Below are 16,899 nucleotides of genomic sequence, written 5' to 3' on the forward strand. Positions count from 1 at the left end.
GAACTGGATAGTTCTTGCTCTTCTGCCTTGATTTTTCTCCTATTCTCCCCAGGAGAAGTGCGATCCCTTAGACATGACACTCACGCCTCACTGCTAAGACCTGAGAATTGCTGCTGATACATAACTCTTGAAGTGATTACAAATGCAGTGAAAAGTAGGAAAATGTAAATATATACTCTTCCTTTTTATTTAAAAGCAACTTCAATGGACATTCACAGTATGCACCAGGGCTGACAAAGTCTTTTTCTCCCGTTTCTTTTTTTACATGAGCTTGCTTTGGACAGGGAGGCCAAAACCTTTCTGAGAAATGTGTGCATGCAACAGCAAAGGCTCATTCATGAACAGCACCAATAATTCAAAATGTTTGTTTTCTTTTAGAATAAGTGAGCAATGTTCAAATTTAAATGATGAATAACACTTTAAATAACAACTTCCAAACAGAATATTAAATAAGTCAGCTTGCTGAAATTTGCTGAAACGTCCTACACAGATATATTATTGAGGGTTTTTTAAATAAATAAATAAAAATCTATTCCAGGTAATATTCTGCATGCCATTTGCTGTGTGCTAATTTCACTCATGACTTGACTGTCAAAATTAAGATGCTTTCAAAATTGATGGGCTATGAAATCATTGAAACACACACAGTTGCCACATGATTCCCCCATTATTACCCAACTTTAAGTAGTATATGTGCCACATCTGTGAACCATAAGAAATAATCTATTCCAAATGCATATTTGAAATATTATTGGAAAGATATATTTTCCTAATTTAGAATCACACCGCCATATCAGTTGGTTACAGGTTATTTTTGTAAGGGAAATTCATTCAATCTGTGTACATTCTCTCTTACATACCACAATTTTTGTCAGTTTCATCTACAGTTAGGGCCAGAGTTCTAAAAAAATTCTGTAGGAAGTAACGTCAAATGTTTAGGTTCTTGGAAAATGGAAATGGACTGCCTTCAAGTAGATGAAGACCCTATGAATAGGGATTTCATGGTAAGTGGTATTCAGAGAGAGTTTACCATTGCCGCCCTCTGAGGATAGTGCTCCCCAGCTGGCTAGGGCCTGCTCAGCTTGCCACAGCTGCACAAGCCAACCCCTTCCTTGTCCGCAACTGCCAGCTGGGGGGCAACTGGGCTCCTTGGGCCTATGCAGCTTGCCCATGGCTGCACAGGTGGCAGGGCATATAACCCCTGAGCCACTCCCTGTAGGGGTGATCTTTAGCTGGCCCTTGACACCCAGGAGACACAAGTAGGGATTTGAACTCACAGATTCTGGACTCCCAGCCAGGCTCTCCTCCCCACTATGCTATACCAGGGCTTCTCTATCCCTGCCATTAGTACTCAAATGAAGACACAGTAGGTAGATTTTTACAAGAATCACATCTTTACACTTTTTTTGTGGCCTTGCATTCTTAGCAGTTACAAGCGTAAGGACTGAAGCACAGCCTGCTGGATCAGGCCAATGGCCCATCTAGTCCAGCATCCTGTTCTCACAGTGGCCAACCAGATGCCCGTGGGAAGCCCACAAGCAGGACATGAGTGCAAGAGCACTCTCCCCTCCTGCAGATTCCAGCAACCAGTTTTCAGAAGCATACTGTCTCTGACTATGGTGGCAGCGCACAGCCATCATGGCTAGTAGCCATTGATAGCCTTATCCTCCATGAATTCGTCTAATCCTCTTTTAAAGCCATCCATGTTGGTGGCCATCATTGCCTCTTCTGGGAGCAAAAAACTGAAACTCATCCAACACAACCAGACGAACATCTCCTCTGATTTGTGCCACCCTGAAGTGACTGCCTCAAAGGTAAAGCCTCCCACAGGCATCACTCCATTCAGGGTCACCTTTGCCAAGGTCCCAGCAGATAAGGTTTACCTCCCTCACCGTCTGCAAAAAATAGGAGTCATCTGACCCAAATTTTCTATCAGCCTGGGGATGGGTTCTCTTGCCAGATATGTTAGCAGCCTGACTTTGCAACACAGAAGTGGTGTGACAGCTCGTCTGCTCTGCAAAACATCCCAATGTCCATGTCAGCTTTACTACATCAACAAGGTACATGCAGAACGTAAAATTAACAACTCTTATTGCTTGTTAAAGACTCATAAGTAACAATAAGCCAGCAAAATAGAATGAACCATTACCAAATGTATAAGATTTCTTTCTTTCTTTTTAAGAATTATTGTCATAAAACAAATTTTGAAGAAAATCAATCCTTTCCTCAGACCATCTTTCCATCTGCTCTGCGAGGAGCAACCTGTGAAGCAACCTAATGTATTATAGTCAGTATGTCAATGTAATCAGTATAAACAATATAAAAGGTTAACTCAAGGTTAAATAATTTTTTCCTTTAGCTTTGGCTTTGCCCTTGATACAGAGTGTGAAAATTAACAGAATAGCAACAAACCCAAGCAGAAAGTAACATTACTTACTTCAGAATTCTGGAAATGAGAAAAGCCAGTAGGTACAGCTCAATTAGGCTGAATTAGCAAACCTTGCTTAAAAAAACATGAGCACAATTCACTAACAGGCAAAAAACCTTGTGGTTTAGGAACATACCTATAGCCCACAGATATTTCAATCAAACTTTAAAAAGCAAAGCAATTGAGCAGCTATAGTGAATGCACCAGGGCAGCAGGAGACTTTACCTCTTCTCTGAGACATTGTACTGCCCTACGAATTTATCAAAATGCAAACACAATTTGGGTTGGTCTTTCACAGTCCAATCCACTTCCTGTGTAGCTTGGAAGAACTTGGTAACATGTGCCTCTGACCATATGGTGGGAAGGAGGGAAGGAGGGAAAAGTCAGGTCTGATCATTTGCATTCTTATTGAGTTCAATGGGATTTACTCTTATGCAATCATGGTTAGGATAGGAAAAACTGACCATGGGGGAGGAGGAGGGGGAAGGAGTGGATTGGAGGGGGGAAGGAAGTGGGAGGGGGCAGGTTTGATCATTTCCATGCTTATAGAGTTCAATGGTATTTACTTCCGTGCAATCATGCTTAAGACTGACCATGGGGAGGAGGGGGAAGGGGAAGGAGGGGATTGGAAGGGGATGGGGAGGGGCAAGATGGAGGGAATAGGAGGGAAGAGAAGGGAGGGCAGGTTCGATCATTTGTATACTTTTTGAGTTCAGTGGGATTTATTTCTGTGCAATCATGTTTGAAAATGGAAATGGATTGCCTACAAGTCGATCCCGACTTATGGTGACCCTATGAATAAGGATTTCATGGTAAACGGTATTCAGAGGTGGTTTTACCATTGCCTTCCTCTGAGGCTGAAAGGCAGTGACTGGCCCAAGATCACCCAGTGAGCTTCATGGCTGTGTGGGGATTAGAACCCTGGCCTCCCAGGTTGTAGTCCAACACTGACCCAGGGGAGGGGCAGGGAGGAGAGGAGGATGGGGAGGGGAGGAGACTGGATGGGTGGGCACTGGGCAGAGGGGATGCCCCTTTCATTTCCAAAAGGAAAATATTGGGAACAGTATCATTGCTTTTCAGCTCTTCCCTCACCTTTTTATTCTACAGCAGGCACATGTAGCCTCCCACCCAAATTTAAACCAAAGCTGTCCCTGGCCACAACCACATCAGGCCTTTATTTCACTTTAGACAGTCATGGCTTCTCCCAAAGAATCCTGGGAAATGTAGTTAGTGAAGAGTGCTGAGAGTTGCTAGGAGATGCCCTGGTCCCCTCACAGACCTTCAATCAGAGTGGCTGACTGTTAAACCAGCCTGGCCACTGGAGCTCTGTCAGTGGAATAGGTGTCTCCTCTCAGCACCCTTCACAAACTACACTTCCCAGGATTCTTTGGGGGAAGCCATGGCTGTCTCAACTGAAATCAAAGTCTGGTGTGGGTGTGGCCCCCTGATTAGCCAAGCCAAGCAGCTGTGAGTCTGGCTTTTAGAACACTGACAGTTGGTTCTTACTGAGCATGCCTGACACTATTATTCAGTTCAATGCAAAATGTCTTAAATTAATTAAATATCAACCAGGCATTTTTTTAACTTTTAAACTGCAGAAGATGAAGGTTAGAGTATGGGGCAAGGTCAGTATTAGGATTACAGGTACTTTGTGAACATGGCTGATTTTTAATGAATTTCAACAGATTACAAGAACTCTGACAGAAAAAAGTCCAAAAGGGCACTGGGTTTCCCCCCCTCTTTTTAAACTTTGAACTCTCTGTTCTCTTTGACTGTTTTGTGTATCACCATGAAAATTTAGAGGGTTGTTAAGCAAGCATTTCTGAGTTCAGGACTATAAGTTTTGTAAGGTTTTGTTTTGAAATGAGTTTATGGGAAGCATCAGAATGGCATGTGGGGGGTATTTTCAATTTAACATTGAGGAATGTGAAAATCCACGCTGGCTATAGTATACAGCCACTCCCATGGCTGTACAATTTTCTGGAATCATTTGTGGTCCAGGCAGCCCTAGCTAAAACCTTCTGCCTTCTATGTTCATGTTTTAATAACTCTAAATAAAAGCAGGTACAAATCCAAACTTCACATCAGAGGGCTTCACCAGATTGCATCAATTCTATATTTAATTCTTTAAAAAAACTTCTAAGTTTTTTTTTTGTACAGCACGCTATTGACTCTGATAAGAAACTGTGATGCCAGGGTATTTTAGACTCTGATATTCGCATTTTTGACTTGTTACACAGATGAAGTGTAACCACAGGAAATTGGCTGAGAGGGAAAAATCACCAGTCCTCTGACAGAGAGATCTGAAAGAAAAAGATGGTATAAAACTGCACAGAGTATTACAGAATTGTGAAGAAACAGAAACAGGTGACAAATTGGCCTTAAGCTTTAGGCCTAATTTAAACATAATGCCACATCAAAGAGACAGACCATAGCTCCCATCTCTCTTATGATGACCACATGTACATGCTGTACATACAGACTCTTTGCAAGTGAGATGATCATGTGGTATATGTGGTAGTGACATTTCTGCCTATTTCAAAGGCTTACACTAGAGAATCACTTCTAAGTTTTCTCAGGGTCAGTTTCATTCTCATGATGAGATCTCCAGAAAGCAATACAAACACTATGGTTTAGACATTAATATAAGAGACTAGACATATTATTTTATTTTGTCCCCATCCATTCTGTTTGTTATTTATTTTAAGATATTTGCCTCTCTTCAATCTTCTTTTATTAACATTCATTCTTCCCTTTACCAAAAAAAAGGTAAATCTTACACTGCAAGGTTTGCAACGAGTGGCAGAAAATTGTTGTTTGTTCCATGTCGTCAATAGTACTATCTAATGAAAAAAGATTTTTTATTTGTAGAGCAATAAGGAACACCATTGCTATGATACATACAAACGTATGAGAATAATTTGAAAGGCAGATAAGGGTGGTGATAGTTTCACAGTGAACATTTATATGTGTGTGTATATATCTGTAATCTAATTTTGCTTCATTACACTTGCATTCTCCTTAACCTTAAGCCTCAGCATTGTTTCTGATATATTTGCTTTTTTATAGCTATGGTGTAGTTCTGCACATCAAGCACTTGGCATTTATCCTTCACCATGTACATTTGTTTCAATTTATGATGCTGAAACAAGGGTGCAACTCACCACATATCAGCTGGTTTTCTTTCAGGTTCCGAAATGCTGTTCCTTGTAAGTTCTTTGGGAAAGCACAAACTGTTTCTTCTGCTATCCGAACTGAGGCATTTCTAGCCCAGTGTAAGACCCATTTGAGATTACAGTCACAGATGAGAGAATCAGTGTAGAAATGTCTGAAAGCAAACCCAAAACCAATCAATACTTTCCTTTTAAAAACCATTTTTATACAATGATTGTCATATAAAGCTAATTATTGAAACGCTGACCATGTTTCACAGATCTCAGTTATCTAGCCTCCTGATTATCTATTTAGCTTTTTTTCTGAGTGGCACTAATGACAAACACATGCATCTCCCCAGCAAAGAATGGTCCCCACTTTGCTCATTTATGATCAGTGCAAAGTAACAGAGGAAGGGCAGTTCACTTGCACTTCCTGGGTTAGATCAAGGCTTAGTTACGCTTAGAGTAGACCCTCTGAAAGCAATGGAACTTTAAAGTAATCATGACTAACTTAACTCCTATTGATTTCAGTGGGTCTATTCTAAGCATGTCTAACTCTGAATCCAACCCCTGCATTTCATTTCATTCACTACTTATATCCTTCTTTTCCTTCCCGAGGGAAGCACAAAGTAGCTAACTGCAAACAGAAAATAATTGTCAGAAATATCAGAATAATCAAAACAATGAAACATAGCGTATATCAAAGTATAAAACAAGATGAAGCCATCTGTCAGAGCAATGATACGGATTTAATATATATCATATATCCATATCCATAATATATATCCATAACATATCATGGATGTAACATATTCTCATTTAAGAACAAATACCCTCCTTCAAGCCTTGATGTCTCTACCCTATGTTCCCATAATTAGAGTCATTTATACAATGATGGGAGCTGCTTCTCTGTGGGATGATCCTGTGACACTGGGGAGGTCATCTGAATATTCATCAAACCATACTTATGCTTATTTCTGCTTACCATTAATGTCCAAAACCATGCAGAGCTTGGAAAAGTTACTTTTTTTGACCTACAACTCCCATCAGCCCCAGCCAGCATGGCCACTGGATTGGGCTGATGGGGGTTGTAGTTCAAAAAAGTAACTTTTCCAAGCTCTGCCATTCAGTATCTCCTCCTGCAATCACATGTAAATAAAAAAGAACACAAACTCTGGCAAAAGAAATGCAAGAAGACAATAAGGGATGCTAAAAAAGAATTTGAGGAGCACATTGCTAAGAACATAAAAACCAACAACAAAAAATTCTATAAATACATTCAAAGCAGGAGACCATCTGGGGAGGCGATTGGACCCTTGGATGATAAGGGAGTCAAAGGTGTACTAAAGAACGATAAGGAGATTGCAGAGAAGCTACTCTGGTTGCCGATTTGCTACCAAGCCAAGTTCAAGATGTACTTTCCATGTTAAAAGTTCCACATAGTACTTGTTCTGCTCTTGTAAGAAATCGATCCTTTAGTGTGGCAGTCCCTATGCTTTGGAACCTTGACAAGGTACCTCACCAAAGGCTTCTGAGGAAGCTTAGCAGTCATGGAATAAGAGGAGAGGTCCTCTTGTGGATAAGGAATTGGTTAAGAAGCAGAAAGCAGAGAGTAGGAATAAATGGACAGTTCTCCTAATGGAGGGCTGTAGAAAGTGGAGTCCCTCAAGGATCAGTATTGGGACCTGTACTTTTCAACTTGTACATTAATGACCTAGAACTAGGAGTGAGCAGTGAAGTGGCCAAGTTTGCTGACTACACTAAATTGTTCAGGGTTGTTAAAACAAAAAGGGATTGCGAAGAGCTCCAAAAAGACCTCTCCAAACTGAGTGAATGGGCGGAAAAATGGCAAACGCAATTCAATATAAACAAGTGTAAAATTATGCATATTGGAGCAAAAGATCTTAATTTCACATATACGCTCATGGGGTCTGAACTGGTGGTGACCGACTACGATGAAAATGTTGACCCAGTGTGCGGCAGCTGTGAAAAAGGCAAATTCCATGCTAGCAATAATTAGGAAAGGTATTGAAAATAAAACAGCCGATATCATCATGCCGTTGTATAAATCTATGGTGCGGCCGCATTTGGAATACTGTGTACAGTTCTGGTCGCCTCATCTCAAAAAGGATATTATAGAGTTGGAAAAGGTTCAGAAGACGGCAACCAGAATGATCAAGGGGATGGAGCAACTCCCTTACGAGGAAAGGTTGCAGCATTTGGGGCTTTTTAGTTTAGAGAAAAGGCGGGTCAGAGGAGACATGATAGAAATGTATAAAATTATGCATGGCATTGAGAAAGTGGATAGAGAAAAGTTCTTCTCCCTCTCTCATAATACTAGAACTCGTGGACATTCAAAGAAGCTGAATGTTGGAAGATTCAGGACAGACAAAAGGAAGTACTTCTTTACTCAGCGCATAGTTAAACTATGGAATTTGCTCCCACAAGACGCAGTGATGGCCACCAGCTTGGATGGCTTTAAAAGAAGATTAGACAAATCCATGGAGGACAGGGCTATCAATGGCTACTAGCCGTGATGGCTGTGCTGTGCCACCCTAGTCAGAGGCAGCATGCTTCTGAAAACCAGTTGCCGGAAGCCTCAGGAGGGGAGAGTGTTCTTGCACTCGGGTCCTGCTTGCGGGCTTCCCCCAGGCACCTGGTTGGCCACTGTGAGAACAGGATGCTGGACTAGATGGGCCACTGGCCTGATCCAGTAGGCTCTTCTTATGTTCTTATGTTCTGCCATTTGTCCACATTTCTGATTATGCCACTGCAATACTACGTAAACAACACTGCTGCTATTTACTCAGATATTTCATTTGTCTTCTTGGACAGCTGGATGTTGTAGTGTGAAATTCCTGCTGTGCATGGATGCACCATTACACCTTTTGCTTAATAATAGGGATTGTATCTATGCCAGGGAGGAGTTTGCCTCCAAAATACATTAGCTTAATGAATTAAATGGTATACTCCTTTCACTTATGGATGTTTGGGTACAATGAAAGTTCTTGCCTCAGTGTTAATTTCACCATTTCCACATAACCTGCAGTCATATCTGTGGTATTTGAGACCTGAGTTATTTAAGAGCACTGGTTTGGTTTTTTTGTCAAATCTTTTAATTGGCTTCCAGTGAAAGAATCAAGCAGGAAAAACCACTGAGCCATGATTTAAAGATCTGAGGAATAGGGGAATCTTTTTTCAGAATTGTTGAGGTAGAATAGATGTTTGCTTTTGACTTAGGGATTTTAATTTGGCATTTTAGGTGAAAAATATCGAGTGTAGTCACTTAGCATCTACTGGTCAGGAAATCCCCATTCCGTACCCCAACTGCAATACCACAGCACAGAGCATGTTTGTGGTCCAGGGCTGAAGCTCTGCTGCCATCTTGGCTCAGGGCACACCCACCCACAGGTGTGCTGACATGAGCACATGCCTGCTTTGGGGGGTGGGTCAGTGGGGCTTATTTAAATCCACATTACCTGCACACACATCCCTTTTCCAGCTCTGGCATCTCCAACACCCACCCATCCTCCCTTTTCCATAGTATGACCAGCAGGGTTGCCTAGGGGCTGAGTAGGAATTTTCTCCCAGCCTGCCATTTTATGCTGGCTGGGTTTTTTGCCTACTCACTATGGAGTGAGGATGAAAGTGGTTAGTGTTGTGGTCCCTGCTGGGAGGGGGGGGACGGATAAGGATGAAGAAGAGGAGGGGGAGGATACAGAGTGGATTGTTCAAGCCAGGCAGGGACCAAGCAGGGAACTGGACTTGGGGGGTGCCCCAGCTCCAGACTTTCACAGCTCAACCCCCACAGCTGCAGATGTCCCTGTGGAGAGCCAACCTGACCAGCCGGTTGGCTCCCAACCAGATGCTTCCCCTCTACCCGCATCCACACTGCCAGCAAGCAGCCCCCCTCCTTCAGAGGGGAAGATGGAGTGCGGATGGAGGCTCTGCCCTCAGCTTGCACCAGTAGGCAGATGTAACGGGAGATTCAACAGACACAGCTGAGTCAGAGTCTTTGACTATGGGCAGGCTCCCAACAGTGGCACACGCAAGCAGGGGGGCCTACCTAGCCCTACTTAAGCCGAGCTGGGAGGGGAGAATAGTTGCTGAGAACATCTTAAAGCTGGGAAATAGTGCCTAGTTAGTCCTAGAGAGATGCTGAGTACTGAGTAAGCCATAGGTAGATTCATGAAGTGCACTGTATTGAAGCTGTCTCTTACTACAATAATAAAAAAAACCACAGCTGTGTCTGAGTCTGAGTTCTTTGAGTTCGGGAAGGACGGTTAGCCAGATGCCTGGCTTAATAGGTTAATTTGGTTGTTCTGGCTTCACTTAATGTATCACTATATCAACGTGATCATTGTATCAGTTCATTTCTGGGTCTCCTGTAACTGGTCATTACATCAATTTGGTCACTTGGAAGGTGTGGGAAGGGAAGCAGGAAAGAACAGCTAGGTGACCCCCTTAGGCACCTTTTGGGAATGACTGACGGATCTACAGCCCTGCAGCTCAGGACTATAAGAACCAGGGGTGGGATATGGGAAGCCTTTGTGGACAACTTGCCCCATCCATCTGGAGTTTGGGGACTCTGGGGGTGGTGACTCAGGAAGGTCTCCCTACTCACCTTCAGGGTGTGGCTGAGGTAGGGTGTAGGCAGAATGGTTTGCCTTTCACCCAGCAGAGGCTGGTCACCCTAACAGCTCCAGGCTTGGTCTGACATTTGATAGACTAGCTCTCCCACCTATAGTTTTCCCTCTGAAGGTATTTTTAATGATTCAGTAAATGTGGCCCACATTTCAACCCAGCTGTGGTGTGTGTCTTATTTCAGCCCTCTGCGCCAATCACCCAGATGAGCTTTGGGAGGCTGCCAAAAGTTAGAGGTGTAGCTGCCTCCAACGGATATAAGTTAATTGTGAGAACCTCTGTAGAATGCCCTTTTTGGAATGGTGAATTTTATTTTCCCGGTCTTTGTATACTACCATTTCATTTATGTCATTTATGTTATGCTTTATTCTCTTTCCTGCTAAGTTAAATAAAGTTAGTTCATTTGTATTGTTTTATACAATGTTGTAAGGATTGCTTTTTTAAAAAATGACTTATTGGCATTATAATTGTTTATTAAATGTTCCTAAGATGTTTTCTGAATTGTTGGATTTATTGTTCATTTGACATGGTGAGCACTGTTCTGAGCACAATCTTGTAAAAAAGTGACATACAAGCAAATAGGTTAATGCAGATATTTTGCTGCCCAAGCAAATTACAAGATGGTGTCTCTCCTCATTCCATGTAGACATCAACCAGAATGGCTGCTGAATCATACTTCAGCACTAGTGATGGGATTAAGCATCCTCCACTGAGGGCAGCAGGCTAATTTAGGGGGATCAGGGCATACACACACATCCCCAACACCTTGTTGCAACTCCCTCACCACCCTCCATCCTATCATTTTCTGAGGTAGCTGTTCACTCTGCCAAATAGTAGGGTCAGCCCTGGATGGATGGATGAATGCATACATGCAGCCTTCCAAACCATGCAACTTTGATGGATCTGCATTAAATCCTTTCAGTTCCATAATTCTGACAGATTATGTCAAAATTCTATTTCTAATTTAATGAAGTCAATACAAGTCCACACTATTTAACTTCAACATGCAAGTAATTATAGAGCATTATTCCCCTTCTACACTCTAGTTAATTTTTCATCAATCTATTTCTTGTTTAATAAAGTTCCTCTTATTTGCTAACAAAGAGAAATATTTAAGTGTTTTAACTCTAATATGTACATTTAATCTAAGTAGAGTTATAATGAACATCTAAGAGGTTTTATGTAAATGCTGTAAGGAATTAATTTGCTTGTTCTCTGCTTCCATCCATTCCTTCATAAAATGTTAAGGGAAATTAACCATAAAGCTTCAGCATTTTTAAAGACAACTTCAAGTTTAAAAAAAAAATACCACAAAATAATTATTACTAAACCTCCTCGCTCCACAATTGTTTAATATTCCAGTGATCTGAAAATAGTTCAGGCTACAGAAAAGAATTAGAATTTGTTTTACAAAATGCACATAAAAATATTATTATTTTCAGGGACCACATAATACTTAAGGTGAGCATAAAATGGGCCTTTACCTAATCAAGACATACTTACAAAGCTTTCAGAGCTAACAGCTCAGAGAATAGTCCATTCATGAGACTTGAAAAAATGTTCCCTGATAAATTCCTAAAGGGAAAAAAAGATTTAACAAAAGACAACTCAAATCATGTAAAATTTTTGTTCTCACTGGTAACATTTTAAAAATATGCACATCAGGAGTAGGGGACTCCTTCCTTTGTTAAACTTCTAGATGTGAACATGAACAAATATAATAAACTGTCTATTTCCATCTGGGCCCAATGTGCAGAAATTTTGTTAAGTTCCACACTGTAAAAAAAACCAAGTATGTTGAAAATGAATATGATCCAGAATCTCTGACATACAAGTGGAGTTATGTACATTCAGGAAACATCCTGATCTCTTCTACAGACAAGGCAAAGGCATAGCAGTAGGGAACCACCACACAGAGATGGAAGGCTGTAGAAGGAGATATGGATTTCTAAAGCCACATGGTACTGCCCCTGTCTAGAGTCCATATAGTGGTGCACATATGTGTTTTTCCATTCATTGCATGAATACAAAGGTATACAGAGCTTGCCCTCCACTGAAGAGAATGGATCATCTTTGCAGAAGGTGATGTATTTGATCAAGTTACTGAAGTCTAAAATTTTTACAATAAGACTTAAAAGCAGTCACAGGGAAAGCCTAATTGGCTTGTAGCCATGGAGCTATGGGAAGAAAGGTAACCTTTTCTCCTGCATTATTTCCCTACTTGAAGACACACGCACAAACACCCCCCCCCTCTCTCTCTCTCTCTCTCTCTCTCTCTCTCTCTCTCAAGGATCTAATTAGCCAAGGAGAGAAAAAAGACAAGCAGAATAAGAACATGCAATTCCCCCTCCCCTCGTGGATAATAGCAGCTATGGGAGGTGGGGAGGTCTTCAAGTAGGGAAGTGGTACAAGAAAAGGGTTAATACCCCACACCCAGAACCTGAATCCCTATCTAATTTGCATACAGCACCACCATCACTGCTTCTTTTAAGACCTAAAAGTGGCAATCAGGAGACCTAGTTATGGGGCACCTATATAATATTTAGTTTGATCAGAAAGCTAAACAAATACTTGTTAATAACATCTCCACTTACATATGAAAGATATCATTTGATCAAGCTGGAAAAATCTACACAAGAAACTAATGTTACCTATTTTGAAAACATCAATCTGCTCTAAGGTAATAACAAGCCCATGGCTATAATACACTTGTAGATAAAATACACAATTCCAGTATTCTGTTCTATTCTATTCTATTCTATTCAGTGATGTTTTATATCAGATGGTAAATTTTAAATAGTTACAATTGTGCTATGTTTTTAAAGGTCTGAAACAGCCTTCCCCAATCTAGTGCCCTCCAGATGTTGTTGGACTAAACCCACATCAACCCCAGCTAGAACTGCCAATCGGCAGGGATTATGAGCAATGTAGTCCAAACTCATCATCACCTCGACCTCAGGAGGTATAGAGGGTACAGAAGGTCTTTTTCTTGCAATCCAACTGGCCAACAGCTCCTGCTGTAATCATAATTTTGTATCTGTGGCAAAGGGAATGAGACGGGAACGCATGGGTCCAAGGCCTGCTCCAATGTCAACTCCAGCAAAATCCCAGCAGACAAGGAACTCCCTGTTATGCCATATGTATCCTCTGCAGAAGTAGGATCTGAATTTACTACATTTCATATTTATGATATCCCATCTCTTATCTCTGTAACCTGGGAGTCACACTGGCTTTAAAACCAGTAATGGGTTAGATTAGAGCCAACAAACTGAGACTGAATCCTGATAAGGCACAGACTTTGGTGTGAGAGGTTCCTAAATCCAGGAGTTGGGGAGTTCATTGGTTCTGGATGGGGTTGTATTCCCTCTGAAGAAACAAGCACATAGTTTGAGGGAAGGGCCCTTGATCCATCTTTGTCACTGGAGGCTCAGGTGACCTTTGTAGTGAGAAACATGTATAATTAGCTTAGGTTGATACACCAACTGTGCCCTTTACTGGACAGGGATAGCTTAGCCACTGCTATTCATGCATTGGTAACCTCACAACTGGACTACTATAATATGCTCTATGCATTTTTATTTATAAATAAATAAATCACTAAACAGGGCTATTTCAGCAAACATATTTTGACTGCAATGTGACTGGGTTCTGCTCCCCCCCCCAAATTTTCCTACTCGTCTCTGGCAGTGAAGAGAGTGATTAGCTGCTCCAGTAACATTTGCACAGTTACAAGAGAAGTTGTTATATTATATTGTACAGCTCATCATTGGTGATTATTCCAGAGTCAGGATGAAATAGTAATCAGACATACTTGAATCAAATAAATGAATAAAAATTAACTATGCTTAATTTACAGCAGAATTTATAGCAGAAGGTATGCCTTTTTTTAAAAAAATCTCAGCAGAGAATTCAGTCAATCCATAATTAAAAGGAAACACCCAGTCTTCTACATCACCTGATATTTAGAGCAGAGTATTCCTAAGAGGTGTATGAATTACTGAGATCCCCATTGCACTCTCAAAATTACTCTGCATAACTCATCTTAGAATACACAACATGGCCACTGAGGGGAAAAACAAAAGAAAATATGCTCCCTTAAAATATGAAATTTATAATTTATTTATTTATTGTATTTATATACCGCCCCATCATGTTTAGGATATGAGCAGCTCTCTCTCTCTCTCTCTCTCTCTCTCTCTCTCTCTCTCTCTCTCTCACACACACACACACACACACACACACACACACACTCACACTCACACACTCACTCACTCACACACTCACTCACTCACTCACACACACACACACACACACACACGAGAGAAAGAGAGAGAGAGAGAGAGAGAGAGAGAGAGAGAGAGAGAGAAATCAATCACAAATAATAGTGTGTCATAAATTTGTAAGTCATATCCTAAACAAGGGGAAAATATGAGACATAAACAATATTTCTCACAAGGGAAGTGTCATCCAAGGAAAATGAAAATCAGATCAACTACCAAACCTAGCAAAAGTATGAGCAGCATTTATCAGGCATGGTGAAACCTTGAGCCCCAGCCAGCAAAGAAGTGAGATAAGTCTCTGAGCATGTGCAAAGTATTTTCCTCATTCCAACTGAATAATGATTGACCATCTAGCGCATACATTCTCACAGTTCTATTGTTCTATGTGCATTAGCCATCTTCATGTGAAGGGGATCCACCCACTGGAAGGGGTAGCAGGGTTGAGACTGCATGACTCCCTGGGCCCACCCCCAACATCCATGCATGGACCATGGATGCCTGAGTCAGGGAAATCTACACATGTAGACCTCTCCCCTGACTCTGATGACCATGCTCAATGCATGGATGTTGGAGGGGTCAGGTTCAGTAATCATATGGCATCGGAGAAGTGCTAGTGTTTCTTTCAACAGATGGCCTCATCACATGATTAACGCACAGAGAGGGCTTATGTCCTTAAAGATATCTCATCAAACTCTAGGGCTTCCACTACCATCTATACAGTGATGACATCCTGCTATACCTCTCTATATAAGCTTTCTCCCATCCAGTGGTTCACCTCTGGGTAAGCCAAGTTATTTCCAATAACTTTGTTGTTTATTGGAAACAGCTTATTGTCAAAGCCAATCTGACTTTCAGAAGTCAGCCACCCTCCACATGAGGCCACCCCCCCAAGTTTGCTTAAAAAGACCAGCTGGTGGCAGCAGGACCAGCAAAACATAAGGAGAGAGAAGTCTATGAATCCACCCTCTGCTCCCAGTGCCCTGGCACAGGCCCATGTGAGATATCATTTTCCCAAGAGCTACTGGCCAATGGGAAAACTACTTTTCCCATTGTCCACCAGGCCCTTTCCCTGGTGGCCCTTTCTCCCTGGTAGAAATGATGCAAAGATTGCCATTTTCCCACCAGGGATTCTGAAAGTAATATTCCTGGTCACATTCTAGGCAATCTGAAAGCACCTGCTGAAGCAATTTCCCCCTTTCTTTGACATCGCTACTTCCATTTTTGCAAGTAGACTCTAGTCTATGAAAGCTTATGCTGCAATCAGTTTGTCAGTCTGAAACAAGACTGTGTTGTTTTTGCAGACTAACATAGCCACCCCTCTGGAAATTATTTCCCCTTCCCTGGCCTGAAAGGTACATTGTTGGCCTTTGGAGCTGGGGAAAATGGAAGTAGTTGAGGGAAATGCTCAATTTAAGTGCTTTTGAGCCTTTCTAGGTTGAACTATGGGATGCTCTAAAACAGATGCCTATATTGCTTTCATTAAGCAAAGTAAGTGCAATTATTATAGAAACAGACCTTCCCTTTTATAAGCTAAAATTCTTCTGAATGTGCTTGCACAACCAATGTAGTTTTCTCCCACTGCCTCAGTATTCCTTGCTTATTTTGCTCTGGTCTGCCCCCTAACCTAACACTGTAATCCCTAAACCCCATTGCTCCTTCTCTCTCTGAGTATTCCCCTTCAACGCCACTCCCTTTGGCATATCCCACTCTTCATTCTTCTTCCCTATTGGCTCCCATGGGCCGGTGAACTCATTTCCTCCTTTTCCACCTTATCAGCATCTTGGCATTTTCTCAACATGGACTTCTTATCATAAGCCACATTTTTCCACATTCTAGTTAATATAACCTTTCAGCCATATATAGGAATACTACCTTTGCAAATTAAGATAATAAATGTCTTCATTTTCATTTTTTAAAAATTTATTTGTTTATTTATTTATTTATTACATTCATATACCGCCCCATAGCCGAAGCTCTCTGGGCAGTTTACAGCAATTAAAAAAAATAAAAACAAATATACAAATTTTAAAACAAAAAAAAAATTTTTTTAAATTGAAAACAATTTAAAATTTATTTATTTATAAAAGGAAAAACATTTTTCTAAGCTAGGAGAAACAAACAAAATGGAGGAAATACACAGCAATCAAATAACAAACTTAAATAAGTGCTAAACAACACACTGACTACTTCATTAAAATTGATCTGCCTGTGTTAGTGCCTATGAAAGTAACCCAGTGAGATTAATAGTTTTTCTGAGCAGGTAATTTGTCTCCAAATTATCCATTAATCTGGCAATCCCTTTTTTAATTCTACTACCATTTTGAATCTTTCACATGCTTTTCAGAACACGTAAGGTTTTTAAATTTAAATAGTACCAGCAGATGAATATTAA

General features: G+C 41.0%; 1 protein-coding gene across 16 annotated transcripts in view; it reads right to left on the reverse strand.

Annotated features, from left to right (window-relative positions):
- The window catches only part of ADGRA1 (adhesion G protein-coupled receptor A1), a 588,775-nt gene that overhangs the window by 386,229 nt on the left and 185,647 nt on the right, over positions 1-16,899 (reverse strand). For all 16 annotated transcript variants that reach the window (XM_061635602.1, XM_061635607.1, XM_061635603.1 and 13 more), the window contains 2 exons: positions 11,731-11,802; positions 5,593-5,756 (listed from right to left, as the gene is read on the reverse strand). In XM_061635602.1, the coding sequence (XP_061491586.1) occupies positions 5,593-5,756; positions 11,731-11,802 (236 nt within the window). The remainder of the gene's footprint in view (positions 1-5,592; positions 5,757-11,730; positions 11,803-16,899) is intronic.

This window comes from Rhineura floridana, chromosome 7, assembly GCF_030035675.1.
Source record: "Rhineura floridana isolate rRhiFlo1 chromosome 7, rRhiFlo1.hap2, whole genome shotgun sequence".
Lineage (NCBI taxonomy): Eukaryota > Metazoa > Chordata > Lepidosauria > Squamata > Rhineuridae > Rhineura > Rhineura floridana.